The sequence below is a fragment of the Melanostigma gelatinosum genome (assembly GCF_949748355.1).
Source record: "Melanostigma gelatinosum genome assembly, chromosome: 23".
In the NCBI taxonomy this organism is placed as follows: domain Eukaryota; kingdom Metazoa; phylum Chordata; class Actinopteri; order Perciformes; family Zoarcidae; genus Melanostigma; species Melanostigma gelatinosum.
This window is the reverse complement of record NC_136656.1, coordinates 9,469,780-9,486,248: the sequence shown is the minus strand read 5'-3', so window position 1 is coordinate 9,486,248 and position 16,469 is coordinate 9,469,780. Positions and strand designations below refer to the sequence as shown.

The window sequence follows — 16,469 nt, the reverse complement described above, 5'->3', positions numbered from 1 at the left end:
GCTGTGCTGACACTGATCTAAAACTGACTTTTCCAATGCTAGCTTATTCCAAAAGTTCGACATCAGAGGAAGAAAGAGAGCCCTGCATACTGGCCTTCATCCTTCCACATAAATGTTACAAATAGTGTTTTGAGCACAAGCTCATTCGTCTCCAGCGTATGGATGCACACCTCATTGTCAGATCCTCTACTTCAGTGATGATCCTTTAGAGAGCCCACCCAGGAGCCCCCTGCTCGCTGATTGACAAAAGTTGGATGCAAAAGCTGCTGTGTGTTCAGGGCACATTTGTATAATGTGCTTGCCAATACTTGGTTGCAGATTGCTGGATTTTGATCCTATAAGTAAACATGGACTTGATTTGGGCCTGTTTTTGGTTTTAATTGTATGTTTGTGTCAGCCCCGCCGTCTATAATACATAATGTACCGTGTTCCCACTGTGACAGGGCATTTTAATCAAATGCTGAAAAATATGTCAAAAAGTGCACCATGTTAGTTTCATCAAAACTCAATCAATTAAGTTCATCTTTTGATTTTCGTCTTCTCCCTCTTAGGTTTTTGATGTTCAAACTATGTTAAGTAGCTCTGTTTGTTTGTTTGGAAAACATGATTGGTCACCGTGGTTTTACAGATGCTTTAGAATCACAATCGGAACCATTTATTGCCACGGTATGTTGCACATACAAGGAATTTGACATGACAGGTTGTGCATAACATTAAACAATCAACAACAATCCACAGTGCAAAAAGGGGAAACATGTAAAAATTTACAGTAAAATATCAAATAAAGTGCACAAATGAACAGATAACAGGACTGTAAACAAGTGAGATGTACAGTAATGTACAATGTAAAAGTGTATTGTGTCTTACCACAGTGTGCCATGGCATCAGAGTGATTACAAATAACTGACATGGATCATAATTTGTCCTTTTCTTAGTCTGTATGTGATGTAAACAAGTTTGATAATCATTGTTCTTCTTTTCGTAGGGCTCTCCGGGTACCAAGGGTGAAAAGGTGAGTAATTCTATGTTCAGTTTGATGCATTAACTGGTAAACTGTTGATCTACTCCGTTATTCTGTTCCACTGCGTAAAGCAGTATAGTTCCAGATTTTGGGGAGTCAGCTTATACTCTTTCTTCCTGAGAGTTTGAACGACATTTATATCTGTAGGCTAAGCTAAAGGCTGCAGCCGGCTAGCTTAGCACAAAGACTGGAAGCAGGAGAAACGGCCAGCCTGGTTTTAGCAAAACCAGATTTAAATGATTTTCGAGCATCCGCTATGACAGTGGTGAATAACCCAGTCCTGCTGATTAGATGCATGTTCATGTCTCTCATGTGAACTACTGCAACTGCAGTTTAATGAAATTAAAAACAACTCTGTGCATTCCTCCCGCCCAAGACGAATACAGCACTACCGGTTTTTCCTCCGTTAAATCCGGTTTTGGAACGACTGCCCAATGAAAAATGACAAATATCCCGAGACCTGTTTTATTTGAAATTGCTATGGCGTTGCATTTACGTTTGTTTGAGAAAAATTACCCCCCATCCATGTGTGATAAGTTGTCCGGCTCATTTTTAATGCTGTGGCTGACTTGTAACTCAGCCAACAGGAGGGCGGAGAGCAGATGAGATGGTTTAAGGTTGTTCAGTTGTACGATTCGAGGCGGATTACGGCTATATTTCAGCGTCCAACATTCGGTCTTCCTTCAGTTGTTTCAAACAAAAGTGCGCTTTTGGTTCGGTTTCACTCTAATGTGATAAACCCACAGTATTCACCATGCAGGTTGATCCGAAACCAAACTCCTTCAGGATTGTGCTCCGTCCACAGAGATCTACCCCAAATGAAGGCAGGAAGCCAGAATTCTCTGGGGCATAAAATCTGGCCTGGCAATGCAGCTCGCCCACACTCAGCCCCTCCTCACCAAACCCACCAAACCTCACACCACTGCTGTCTTGCGTTCTCTCTCTCTCTCTCGCTCTCTCTCGTACCTAATTCATGTCCGTCCATGTTATCATAAGTGATTTTATTCTCAACCACAACGAATAGTTGAGGGTTCCTATTATTTTCGTGATCAATGTGTTCTAAATTATGCCTCAGTGATGTTGGTGTGACTCTCTTGCTTATTATTAGCATTGTGCGTGTGTGTGTGTGTGTGTGTGTGTGTGTGTGTGTGTGTGTGTGTGTGTGTGTGTGTGTGTTTGACCCTTGCATTTCAAGGGCTGTTTCAAAACTCTTTTCTTTTTCCTTCTGCAGGGGGATCAAGGCGACCAGGGACCACGGGTATGCGGTTTACTCTGACTTCTTGTGATTAGATGTGTGTGTGTGTGTGTGTCCCAGCAGAATTGTGGGCAAAAAGGTTTGAGATGCATGAAATTCCTGGGATAGTGTTCTTCCCATCTGGCCAAATACAACAAGCATTTCAGCGCCGCTCATTTCTACATCAAGAATGGTGCTGGAGCACGTGCAAGATACCCCCGGGGTGATGTACTTCTTCAGACACAAAGACATTCTCTTTACCTCTTGTTTTTCAAATTGAACAAGAGTGCACACTTTTGCCCGTCAGCAGAAGATATCTGCTCAATATCAGCTATAATCAAAAGCTAACTAGCTCCCTCTCGATAATTGCTCGTGATTCACTTCAAATCCTCGGCAAGACCCGGTGTATTCAGAGCTTTAATCATTTCCAGCTCTCGTAGTTTGACATTTCTATAAAAGTGCAGCTTCTAAATGATGATGATGTGAGTGCTTTTCCGTGCTTGAATGACTCTGAAATGAGTTACTCCCATCTCCAACTAGCGCGCCCTTATTTTTCTCAAATAATGTTTAAAAAATGAGGCCTCTTTGAAAAGCAGACTGCAACTGCACAGGTTTGTTTAAAGTAGATTGCATTAACTGGGGTTCACATGTGCATAAAGCACACTTTTCACGTTCTCTGTATCTGCTGTCAACATCAGGAGTCGGTCACTTTAAATGCCTGTAATTGATTTCCATAAGGGGACAAGAGAACATAACAAAACAGAGGTTTGTCTTGTCATCAGAACACCAGCCATCTCCAAAGTGGATCTGATCCAAATTCTGTGTTGGCGCCCAACCAGACGTTAGTAGTTTGCCAATTATCTTTGTCAGCTCACCTCCAGGCCAGTTCTGCGCGCCAAAGCACCACAATTCTTATGATTTGGAAGTCAATACCAATGACCTTCTCTGCGAAATTCGATTAGAGGTCCCAAAGCGATGCATCTGGGGCACCACTCCTCAAATGGACAGCCAAGGTCGCAGAGATTGTGGATCTCTGAGTGGTTTCACACTTTAATACAATCTACACGTACACTTCCAGCTTTGTGATATCCTTAGTTCATTTTGAATGATATGAAAAGTATTGGATAATCATGATAGTTGCAAAGACTGACCCACTGCAACCGGGCACAAAGGAAATATCTTTGTAAACTATCGTCGCTTGGATAGAATTGCTTGGGTTTTGGTCATAATTTGTACCCTTTTAACCTAGGAAATGGAGTCATCTGTCTCGATCGGTGAAGTGATTTACAATTTTAAAACAGCAGTGTGGCTGACAGAGTTGTAACAGGGACCAGCCAGGCCCTATTTGTCTTGTAGAGTAAATACATAAACTGTCCACTTCAAGAATGCATTTCGTTAACTTCCAATTACAGCAAAATTGTCCCCTAACAGGTACAAATGAACACACAGTCACATATGAAGGACGACAGGGGCACGAAAGCAGGCTCGGTCACCAGCAAATTACATTACCTCCCCAGAATGGGATATTGACTTTACACAGACTATTTGTGTTTGCTTGCTGATACAATAAGTGTTAGTCTTTGACCAAAGACAGTGTGAGAATCGCCACATGGTCTCACAGTCGCATACTTCCTCTGCCTGTTCCCCACATGTCGGGGTCAGACATTTGTCGGCCCTTAAAAGTCAAAGGCCGCATCCAAACACCAAAGGTTAAAACAAGCAACAAATAATAAACTGGCCAGTTTTGACAAACGTGGCTGGGCAAACTGGTGGGATATATTTAACAGGAGTTACTGGCTCTGTGTGTCACCAAGAAAAGGTGTGTGTGGTCTTTTTGTGAAGGATGGCACAAGCTACAGGTGTCAGGCAAAGGTTGGTTAATTCCTGTGTTAGCTCGAGGAAACATTCCTCTGTTTCTCCAGGACTTTACTCTTCACATTATGGGATTTGACCAATTTTCAATGTTCTCCCAAAATAAAGAGACTGTGATTATGTCATTTCCAGGATTTTACTTTTCAGACGTGAACAGAAACAGTCGGACTGTTTGCACATGAAATAGGAGGACTTAAAATTAATTTCACTTGAGATATATTTGATGAACCACATTGATGCCAAATCTGAGGTTTTAAAATGAATGTATCGTTCCTCTCCTAAATGTATTAAAGCCATCTGTGCACAGAACTGGTAATCCACTCCACATATAGCTGTTCAGAAAATGCCTCAGCCTGCATTTGGTTGGGATGTTTTGTGTGTTTGGTGTGGTCGTGGAGATGCTGGTTCTGGCCAGCGTCCGATGACGGCTGTTGCTGATTGTCCTCATATCTGGCTTTTTGTTTACTACAGTTGAAGTCATCTCGCTGCAGGCAAATATTTAGCAATAGAGCGCCTCGCCAAATAACCAACATCCACTTTTGAGAGAGGGAAGCAAAACAAAGCAATATGTGAATGGTTAGGATTCTCTGTCAACCGCCGTGTCATTATCATTCTCACACAGAGACATCAGCGCAGAGGCAATGCAGTAACACACACACACACCTAGTCCAGCCTTTCTCTGCTTTACTCTAATCTTCTGCACGGAAAGATCAAACTATGTTTTTTTTTGTGGTCCGATAATTACAGATTTATCTTTTTACACATTTCAAACACACATTAGTCAGTGGGGTTGCTTCTCGTCAGTGTCTGCCCAGGCTTATGTATTGAAGTCATTGCAAAAGCCAAAAAAGATACAAGCCAGAGGGCATTCATGTGTGCACATGCACCACACTACATTTTCCTGTCTAAACTGTCTGTTTCCCCCCTGACCATAATCCCGTTTGTGTTTTCCTTCTTTGTCCTCAAGATATTTGAGGCTGTAAATAACTTGGGAAATATTTGCGCTTCAATCCCAGTTACACACACAGCATGGCTATTGTCTCCAGTGTGAGCGTATTGCTCTGCTCTGCTGCAGGGTTGAATTAAATCTGCCTGCCTTGAAAGCCATATTCTTAATGAGCCATGCTTTTTGAATTAGCTTTGGAAAACCAGAGGGATGGCACCAAAGTCATGTTTGGATAGGCCCGATTTTATCTTAAACTTGAATATGGAGGGTGATTGGTCTCTTACAGGGCATGTTTATACTGGTGTGCCAGTCTTTGAGAAATACTGTTCATTTGGGGTTGGTTATTGATGGTGACGCAAAACCTGCAGTCTAAAGATAAACAAGAGAATATGTAATCACCACTGCAGTACGATATTTACATGTTCTATAGACTTAGCATTAAAGGTAAAAACATCGACATTTAAGCGTTCGTCGTCATGCTTTCCCTTTTTGCACAGCAATTTATGAAGCAATAAGGCCTCTGTTGTGTTTTTAGTTTTGGAAAGGCTGGAAAAAAGACAACATCCAAACTGCAGTGTCACTCTAATTACAGCCCCATGAACACAACCTCAGCTTGTTATAAAACCCGAAGCTGGACAGCTCTTGGGCTTTGACTTGACAAGTGGCGTTTGTGGGAGGGGCTTTACAAACTGTCAATTCATGTCATCAGTGGACATTAATACTGCAACATGCCTGTAAAAGACGTGTCACTATCAAAGACCAGCTTGCACGGCAGTGCAAGTATGGACAATATACCCTTAAAGAACGATTTATGACCGTCAATAAAGCTCAACAAAGTGGATTTATTTGAGTGTAACATTCTCAACCATGTTTGGCTGACAATATGTCAGTGTTTCTGGATTCAGATTAAAGTTAGCATCCAGCTATACGCCCTTGTCTCCTCTTAACAAGAAAGAGGCCAGATACCGTCGTCTTTTGTTCAGTTTTCATGAGTGGATCACATCCGTCATGTCTGTTGTTGACCAGGGAATTGGAAACCGTTTGATTGAATTTGCCAGTGAACGTCTCAATCCCTTGATGTTCCCCAGACATTCTGCAAGCAATACAGCTCCTCCATTTACCAGCATGATATAGTTCAAAGTCTGTTATGAGATAATCCTCTGGCCAAATGTTCTGTCTGTATATTTGGAAGAAAACAACAGGAAGCGGTTCCTTTAGCAATGACAATGTAGCATGCATTCTACTCCGCCTACACATGGTGAATGTTGAAAATATAATGTTGGTCTGAAATGTCTGGTCCTCAAAACAAATAGTTTGACAGTTGAATTTGCTGTTAGCCAGTTTCAAGTAAGACCCTTGAATACATGTTAAAGTATTTCACTGCTCGTATACAAATTTGTGAGAATATTTCGAAGTAGGATGCATCTTCTTCCTGCTTTTAACTGTTTTTGTTCACCCAGTGTTTGAATGTCATGCATGTGTTGTGCCATGTTCTGCTGTTTGTCCCTTTTAGGGATTGCCTGGTCTCCCTACGCTGGCTGCTTTGCACAGCAATCAGATCCTGACTGTCAAGGTTTGTCGGTGGTGGTGCGGCCCAGCTGCTCAGTCCGACCCCTCAGCAGCACACACTTGGGAGTAAATGAATCTCTGTCGGCTGCTTTGCCTCAAAGCCTGACGATGGACTAGGCAAAGGAAAAAACCCCATCTAATTAATCACAGCCAGTCAATCGTTATCCTCTTCCCCCACTGCCGCTACCAGTCAGTCACTCACGATCTCTGTTCCATGCCTAATGCCAGGTTCCCCGTTTAAAGCAAAGGTGGCCTTTTACAACCAAGAAATATGTAGCTGACTGGAGCAAGACGATGTGGTCTGGCTCGTGGCCATTGATGCGAAAATAAATGGAAGGAACTCCAAGAGGAATACTCGACGATGAACCAAAGTGGCAAAATGTTTTCTTAAAGCTCATGCCCATGGTTCGCCACAAATCCTTCAATCCACCAGTTTGGCATTGGGGATTTGGGATTCTTTCAGCGATGGATGAAGCCACTTAATACCAATGGACACTAGCAGAATAATGCACGCATTGAAAGCAACAAGGTTGGAAATCAACCTCAACTCAGAAAGTCGGCCACGCTGGTTTCAGTGTGTGCAGCTCCCGGGGTCTGACTTAGCAGCAGGATGATGACAGCGCTTTCACAGAGGAGGAGAAATTCCCATTTTTCCGGGGTCTGCGAGCCCACTGTGGCGCCCTCACACCCCTGAGGTGGTAATTACGGGTCCTGGCTCCAAGAGAAGAAGCCTAGACTTCCGAAGCAAACCACCTCCGTGCTGGAAAAGTGTGGATTTCTCCCCCCATTTGTAAAGGCGCTGGACCGGGGTTCATGAACACAGGCCTTTCTAACCAAATCTGTTTCTTTTTGCATTTGCCTTCCTCCTCCTCCTTCTGGGACCTCATCCTTCTTCAACCTTATCTCACCTCTGACCTTCGACTTCTTGACCTCACACACCTGCTCAGATGGTCTTCCCTAAGATCAGTCATGGCTTTCTTTCTGCTGACCAGCAGCTCATAAAGCGACGGCTCATTAAGGTAGTGGCTGTGTCCTCTTCTCCTCTCTCTCTGTCGTGCCAAGTCTCACCCAATCACTTCTCTCTGGGCATTCTTCAGTTTGCATGCGGACCTTCAGAAAGAACTGTCATAAGCACTCTGTCCTTCTATTATTGTTAAAGCTAAATATGGAAATCTCTTTTTAGAAAACAAGGTTTCATTAAGGTAAAATGAATTACTGTCCTGGCACTACTTTCAGCACTTTCCTTACAAGTTGGATTGTTGAATGTTTTCTTAGGGTTTTTAATAATCCAGTAGAATAAAGGGCCACATATGTTCAGTGTATTTTCGCCCTGATTATTGGTGCCTAATGTATAACTCCTATTCAACTCATTAAGTCCATTTAGGAATGCATAGATTTTAGGGGATTACTGTTCCAGCTGTAAATCAGATTCAGCTCCATCTTGTCTGCTAGTTTCATCCATGAGATCCAAAATGCCAACTCTCCTCCATGTTATGAATGGAGGGAGCCCATAGCCACCCACGAGATAATTCCACTACTCTCTCTTCATTATCATTTAACTGCAGTGGCTCCAGTCTCAGTGGATCCAACAATATCACAGAATACTGATGCTTAAATGTGCTTTTTTGCCGCACAGGGAGATCAAGGGCAAGCTGGACCACCTGGGCCACCTGGTCCACCGGGACCTCCTGGGCCGAGGGGGCCTCCAGGGGACACTGGGAAAGATGGACCCAGAGGTGTACCCGGTTTGGCGGTGAGTATTGATTTATACCTGAGATCTGAGGAAGTCTGGATAAACTGAGCAAAGATTTGCAGTCGGTGTATTATTAAAATGACATTGGACCAGTACAAATTCTGGGGATTTTCCCTCTAAAAAGTACTGCATTGTTTCCATTAAGAGTAAAAGAAGTTCAGCTCTTTATGTACTCTTATTCAATTTGACTGTAGCCCAGTGCTGGGAGGGTTTATCCCCATGAAAAGCTTTCTGATGAAGACGAGACAAACTACATTGCAGTTCATTGCCCTGATGTGTTTAGCTAAACATGAATATGCTCCCAAGAGAGTGTATGGATTTACGTTTGATTGTTTTTCATTATAAGGTAACATTTTCCATGTCTTTAAGCCTGTCACTGGCATCACATTCATTTATGTGATCTCTGCCTGTGAGAGAAAGAAGAAACGGAAAAGGCCTGTCAATTATGTTCCAGCCATAAAACCTTATGGAGGGCTCCGGCTGATCTTTATTGTCTTGGCTGAGTTCACACTGGGAGTGCAAACATATAAAGTGTTGTTTATCTGATTCGTTCCAAGTTTTTGACGATGATTGTTTTCAGTTCTTCCAGTTGCAGTTGCAATAGTTGTTTAACATTCTCTTGCCGGGGCGCTTCTCCCGTGATTTGTTTCTCCTACCGCAAATGCCACAGAAGGAGGGGAGTAAAAATTGCCCCGTAAACGTCAAACGCGGGAAAAAAATGGAATAATGTTCAAGCGTGACTAGAACACGGTTTTTGGACAGAGACGGTGAAGGCTACAGGTGCCACAGCATGATGAAATGCCTCAAAGCCAACTCGGTATATGAGCAGAACAATGCTGAGCTCTACTTGGCAACCTGGCCCCGTTGCACCGTAGCGGCTGTTAAAACACGAAAAATAACGGGGAACTCCACTAGATTGTGGAAAATGCAGTATTTTTTTCATCGTAATATATGTCTCGTTTAACTCAGAATGCTGTTTATGATCTTTTTAAAACGCCATGCGTGTTCTCAACTTCTCAGAGAAGACTTGGCCCACTGCGCCTCCATTAACTGGCTGTTTTGTATTTGTATAGGGTGATCCAGGGCTGTCTGGAGAAACAGGAATCATGGTAAGCACAAACTTCTTTCTGTTTGTGTTGTTTTTATGCTTCAGCTTGTGTCCGGATGAAACAAATGAGATGTGTGTTTGTGTTAATTAGAAAGCTTTAGAGGTGCTGGTAGGCAGATTGCTACTTTTGGAGCGGGTCAGGCTCGCTGTTTCCCTCCGTTTCCAGTCTTTATGCTAAGCTAAGCTAACAGCCTGTTGGAGGTAGCTTCATTTTAACCATGCGGACATGAGAATGGTATCAGTCTTCTTGTTTTCTTGTTTTCCTTCTTTTTCATCATGAATATCCTCAACTTCATACAACATTGAATGCAAAAAGAATCAAGCGATACCAACACTTTCCAAAAGGGCAGCTTGCTTTGATTAATAAGTTGATCAATAATTCTTTGGCTTTTTCATTTAAACCTATTTTTCTGCTGCTCACTTTGTTACACTGACAAATTAGTACTATCATGTATTGTCATTTTTTTTTTGTTGGACGTGTTTAATTTGCTAACAAATCAACTGTGACGTTATCAAAAATAGACTACATCTATTTGGATTTTGAGTTTATTCATTTAGCCTTTGGTCTTTTACTGACAAAGCAATAGTGCCACTTAGGATTTTTTTCATATGTGCATTTAATTTACGAGATATTCTTAAGGTTTTTGGGTAATATGGTGAATATTAATACCACATTTTAAGATACCCTGCAAAAGTGTTTGTTTTCTCCAAGAAGAACTCCTTATACAGTAGGGACAAGCTGTTCCAGTTAACAGCAACTGGATACCACTTGTGGTGTTCAGCAAATGAAGCATTTGATTAAAGTCTCCTCATAAAAGCGACATCGAATAGGGCAAGCCAAATTCCTGAGAAAACAAAGACGGAAAACGTGACATGAGAAAAGTCGGTTTTCACGACTGCAGGGGAGAGTAAGTAAAGCTGACAGAGGAGGTGTTATCAAGCGCTTTCATCTCTGATTCCATCGCTGACCCTTTCCATGGTGTGGAAAAAGTTGGTGGATTTTGAAATAAATGGACAGAGAAAATGAAGGATGGTGAGTGGCTCGAGAGATGCATTAACCAGAGAGTAAGAGGAGTTTAAAGCTGGAAATGCGAATCATTCTTCACTCTTTTCCCTCTTTCTGCTTTCATGTCGCTGCAGTTTTCAGCTTTTGTTGGCTTTAATTATACATCGTTACCCATTATCCTCCCTTGTGCTCATCGCTGTGTAAGCAGCGTGTTTATTTAGTGTCATGAATGTCCAATTTGCAGCAGATTTCTCAGTAGTCCCAGGTGTGCAACCATGAGTCTCCGGTGCTTATACAACCTCTCACGACAGCAGCTGGAGTATTCCTCCAAAAGATGAATGCTGAGTCCCTCCCGCAGAGCTTTGAATAACAAATATGCGCCGTTCTCTGTATTTTTTTGAAATAAGGCGTACTATTTCAGGAGTATACAGCATGACACTAATGTACTTTTAACGAGGAGTAATGCCATCATTTAGGAATCATTCCCCCCGTAAAGCAGCGTGAGATGAGCACGTCTCGGAGGTTGTCGAGAGATGTGATGTGACATGGCCGGTGGAGTTTCCTAGCTTCTGTTTCCAGCCAGCGGCAGTTTGTCTTGCTATGATAAGACAATGGATTAGAGCGAGACTTTCTGGCAAATGATAGTTTGGGTTGTTAAACCTCTGGAGAGGGAATAAAAAGAAATTCTCCATCCAGAAACGAAACTCCAGTCCACACCCTTGATCGGCCTTTGGAAATCAATATGAATTAGAGACCGATAGGCTCCAGTTTGTACAGCAAGCTTACAGGATAATCTTTGATCGGCCCTTTTAGATCTGCACAAGTCAACTGGAGGTAGGGATTTTGAGGTTGGTCCTTCACCAACTTTTGCTTCTTTTATGGTGCTCTAGTTGGCTATAGTGCCCACTTGACACAGCTCAGCGTTTTTGATGTATATGCTATTGTTAAAGAGGCAAAAGTAGATTCCAGAGTTTTCCAGCAGCCTTCAGACATATGGTGCTGGTTAGAAGGATTAAGCCCTTGTGGAGCAACAAGGAGGAGGAGGAGGAGGAGGGGGGGGGAGGTGGGAGGAAGAAAAAGGAAATATTTTCAGGACTCGATTCAAAACCATCAGTGCCACAAGGTAAATTAAGGGGGTCTTCATCTCTCTAAAGGTGGCTTGAAGCCTCGCACACAGTTTTCATTTGGGACTTGATTTTGCTTCAAAAAGACTAAATAAGAAAACCAGTTGTGTATTGTATGTGGTGTCAGTGGGAAAAAAAACTCCCCTATCTGCATTTTGGTGTTATTTTTCAATTTTGCTGCTCCTCTTTTACATCCTTTTCATTCCATAACCACCCAACATGCGCCAGTGGCTCACATGATTTGTTTAAAAGCACAATGACATGCATGCAGGGATTTAATTGACTGAATATGCCTGTGTAATGAAGGCATAAAGGACATTTCTTTTTTACAACCTAGCTATATTTGTCACTTATCGACATAGTTTTCGACCAAAGCCTCCTTACATTCTCTTGTCAGTTTTCCCAAGTTGATTTTTTTTTGCTTTTCTCTGTTGTCTTTGGACTGTTGGTAAGACTTTAAAATAGAGCAAACGATGTATCTAGAGTGCCAAGTATGTGACTCTGGTGGAAAATACTCAATCCCAAGTCAGTATTTCGTCTAAAATATATCAGAATCAGCTTTAAAAAACTAAAACGAAAAAATGTTATGAATCAGAGCCCTAGATGGATTACCAACGAAAATACCACAGAGACCTTAATGGCAATTGCAACCCATAAAGGTCAGCATAATACAGTAGTCAACACTGTCATTTTAGATAAAATAGACACGCACTCTACTGGAAACTGGAATCCAATGAGAAGCAAGGGGATACAATGCATTTCAGAGCTGCTTCTTGGTCAACATTGCGGTTGATTGGATGGTCTATATGTGCCATATTCTTGCTACATTACACCTTAGGATAACAATAAGGTTGTCAAAAAATATAAAGCTGAAAGTTCTTTAGGTTAATGTACTCAGCTGTGCTGTATTGCAAAGCTTTTTCAATCATCTTTGAACAGAAAGCTCCAACATGAAGCTCTTCTGTGCTTTGATCAGCCGACATAGTTTCCCTGTGAACGCTAGCGAGAGATGCACACTCTGGTAGTTCTTCAAGCGGCTGAGGGTTCAAACTGCAGTCTGAGTGTGGGAAGGGACCTGCCATTTGCTTAATTGTTTGTCATTTCCGAGTCATGAATGAAAGCGGTGAACATTCAGCGCTTTGTATTTGTGCTCGGATGCTCGACTTCAATGGGCGTCCTGTTGATTTTGCATATTTGCGTAATTTTTTTTCTTTCATGCATTTTAAATGAGGCAGCTGAGGGTGCTGTATCCTGAGCATGTGCTGTCATGATGAATACTTTTAGTTGAAAAAAAATTCTCCTTTTGAATGAAAATGTTTGGATTGTTCCCCAATTTTTATTTCCTAGGGCCAAAAGTCGAGAAAAAATGTGCCAGGACCAAGACTTCCTCAAGGGCCCTTGACTTTGTGAAAAATCTCCTTTTCAGCCAGTAGCTCCTGAGTGCTCTCAGATGTAGCCAAGCTAATTAGTGCTCAGGCTAGTGGCACATGCTCTGACATACCTAGTGGGTCATAAAGATGTTTACCAAACCCTACTGTGGCCGGCCAACAAAGACTTTTAAAGGCAAGCGGGAGGAAAACCTTTTTCTTGGTCGGCTGGGATAATGAAAGTTGTTCATTGAGGTTTTTGTTGTAAGTGCAGCTGGAATGCACTTTAAATGAGCTGTAACTGTGTGAGCCATTTCTGTAAATGTGAGAACTCGAAATGGAAATTTAGAATGGGAAAGTTTCGAGCTTCAGTTACTTGGTGGTCGCCTTGTTTCATCAACAAACAAACAAGAGAACGAACAAACCGTTTATTCTCAGAAAGATTTGCCATTATTATGGTCCGTTTTGCTGAGCCAAAGCATCCGTTGGTGCTTTGGACACAAGGCATTGGCCACCACCAACCTTCATGTCTTCTTCAAAAACAATGTGCACTGACTTTAAAACGTTTCAATCAGAATGTGTCCTCATTGGCTACTTTCAAATACAGGCACACAAACCTTTTTACACTCATCAGTGGACCAAGTCTTTGCCAATTATGCTGTATCAGCATGAATCAAGCGAGGAAAGCTGTTGTAGAGTGGTGGTGGGGTATACGGTCTGCTTGGCCTTGGCTCAACTGAGAGTGATGAGCCAAATAACACCATTCGCTGTAGATCCTGAGGCGACCCGGGAGGAAAATGTTGGCCACCATGAAGTGTCATCACAGCCAGGTGTAAAGGTGTTGAACTGCTGTGGGTACTGCAATAGTTCTGGGACTTCTGAAGCCAAAATGGAAGAACCTAACTTTCAGCTTGGTTTCTCATTTAGGTCATAAAGCAGTCCTGCAGACAGGTTCTAGTGGAGGAGCGTGGCGGTCCAACATGGCCTCCGGTTTAACTTATTAGCTTTGTAAGGCTTTCCAACTATTGGCCTCTTTAGGTAATGAACCTCTCTGTGTGTTGGACTGTAGGCTTCGATTGTGGAACAGCCAAACAAGTTTTAACAGTTGCTAAAATGAATAAAGAAAGAGCTCGACATGAAAGATAAAACCGTAAAAGATTTTGTTATTCATGGTCTCGTTCGAGATTCATGTTTCGGGTGAAGCTCAATGAAAAGAAGGCACGGGGTGATTTTCAGAGTAAAACAAGGGATCGATTGTGATTCGGTTCTGCCCGAAGGGTGTGTGCTCACTGTATGGAATCCGAGCAGAAAGCCTTGCCAGTCTCTCTGCTGTGTCCGTGTTGGCTGTGGAAATCATATTATTTCATCTGACATGGACTTTTTTTTGTCCTGTTTCTCCTCAACTCTCTCTCTCTCTCTTTGTCTCGCTTCTCATTTATAGGGACCTGAAGGGCCACAAGGGGCGAAGGTAAGTCCAGAGAATCATTTCTTGTTCCACTGACATTTTTTGCTTTTCTTTTAATTTAAATAAAATCGGATTATCTGACTAAGTTATTCACTCAATGACTGAATGAATGAATGAATGAATGAATGAAATTCACATAAACCAAGGGAGGATTTCTTTAGCAGTCGAGTAATGTTTGGGATTTGATAGTAACTGTGCACAAGTTGCACAAATGGCTGTAAAAACACGTGCTGAATGTTGAATACGTTTACTTGGAGATTAGTGAGGCAGGGCCACAGTTGGGGCAAATAAATGGACAAGAGGAGAGTTAAGGCTTGAACAACACTAGGAGGGAGACAGAGAACAGAGAACCTGGAGCTAAGCGCTGCGATACAGGCCCCGGCTCCCTGGCGGTGCTAATGTGGGGAACAGATGTAAGCCATATCCAGCCATCAGGTAGCTGCCAGTGTTTGTTCAGAGTAACCCAATCAGACACTTCCTGTCTGCGCTGTCATCTGTCGGCAAGGCCTCCCGTCGGCGTAGGAGGGGGTGTGTGGAGGGGTCAATGATGACACACCACCATGTTAATGACTCATAAGCCAGGACCAGAGGCTACTCAGTCAGATCTGCTGCTGGTGTAGCGCTGTGTTTAGCAGTTATTCAAGTTTCATCACCTTGTTGATTGATTTGACGTCACAACATGATACAGAGTGTGGATCATATATTTATACATATACTATTAAAGTATTATCTGCTTTCACTCTGTAATGCGATCCATTCTCCTTCATCCCATGTTATAGTTTGATTATAAAGTAAAACAAATGATAAAAAATACATCACTTCATTACTTCAAGTCGATGCACCATTGTTTCACTCATCTCTGATTCATGTATAAATGTGACCACGGTAACAGTAATTCATTTTTATTACGAAGAAGCACAAATAGCCAACATAAGCAAACCGCTATGCAAAGAGAGTTCATTAAAGCATGCGTGGTACAACCTCAGAGTCTCAATCATCTGCTTTAAGTAAGTTAAAGGAGCACATGCAAACACAAGAGCTACAGTATGTATGTAACACGGTCACTGACTTTCTCCTCTCTCACAGCAGAGTCACTCTTGCCCTCTCCCTGTGACATCCATAACATGTCGGATTTAAAAAATATGACATGCAATATTTATTCTGGCAAGGTTTTTGTAAGATCAGCACACATTGTAGTGGGTATGGGAACAATAGACAGGTCTGCTTTTAATCCAACGTCTGTGTGTTCCTGTAAATGTTTGATGGTACCGTGGCATAGTTCAGTTCGTGACTATTCTTTGAGCCGCAAAAGTACATTGCCGTTCATATGTTTTAATGTTTGATAACCATAACTTTGCAACGTCCATTTTCTTTTCAACGCCTTTTGTGTGTTATTTCTCAGGGTTTCCTCGGGCCTCCGGGCAACCCAGGTGTTGATGGACTGAAGGTGAGGTCATTCATATAAAGAGATATGCAAATAATACAGTTGATGATTGGGGTACACATTGCTTTACTGGTAGTTTAGACTCGTTTTCTTAATCTCCTTCAGTTGTCTTGTTCAGATGGATAGTTTTTATGCGAAATTGAACAGCCCCACATCATTTTGCCTGAACATGGGAAAACGCTTCAGTCACAAAATAATACACGTCCAAAAAAAAAGTTAACTTTTATCCACACCTGAAAGTATTTTATGTTCAAAAGATTGACTTTAACATGCTTAGAGTTTTTCATGAGCCCTTTTGGCCATGTGTTGCACTTTTCATATTAAAGACGTTCTGCCATGCATTCTGACAATTTCAAACCGCTATCCTATTTGGGAGAAATCCCCCCTTTGGGCTGCATCCTCGAGTCTTAACCACAAAGCACGGCTGCCTCTGAATCTGCTCACACTCTCAGCTCATTTCTGCATTTCATTCTCAAACCGAATAAAGAAGACACATTGCAGGTGTTTTACAGCAGGGGGGTGGGGGGGAAGGCAAAGCATGTTTATTCCAGAACAAACGA

General features: G+C 42.2%; 1 protein-coding gene across 6 annotated transcripts in view; it reads left to right on the top strand.

The window, feature by feature from the left end:
- col25a1 (collagen type XXV alpha 1 chain) overlaps positions 1-16,469 on the top strand; it is a gene marked incomplete at its 5' end in the record, with an annotated part of 130,466 nt that overhangs the window by 85,292 nt on the left and 28,705 nt on the right. For 5 of the 6 annotated variants that reach the window (XM_079296015.1, XM_079296011.1, XM_079296010.1 and 2 more), the window contains 5 exons: positions 7,590-7,661; positions 8,279-8,395; positions 9,469-9,504; positions 14,442-14,468; positions 15,868-15,912. In XM_079296015.1, the coding sequence (XP_079152141.1) occupies positions 7,590-7,661; positions 8,279-8,395; positions 9,469-9,504; positions 14,442-14,468; positions 15,868-15,912 (297 nt within the window). Of the gene's footprint in view, positions 1-985; positions 1,013-2,252; positions 2,280-7,589; positions 7,662-8,278; positions 8,396-9,468; positions 9,505-14,441; positions 14,469-15,867; positions 15,913-16,469 lie in introns of those variants that run through there. The other variant, XM_079296014.1, reaches the window with a different exon arrangement.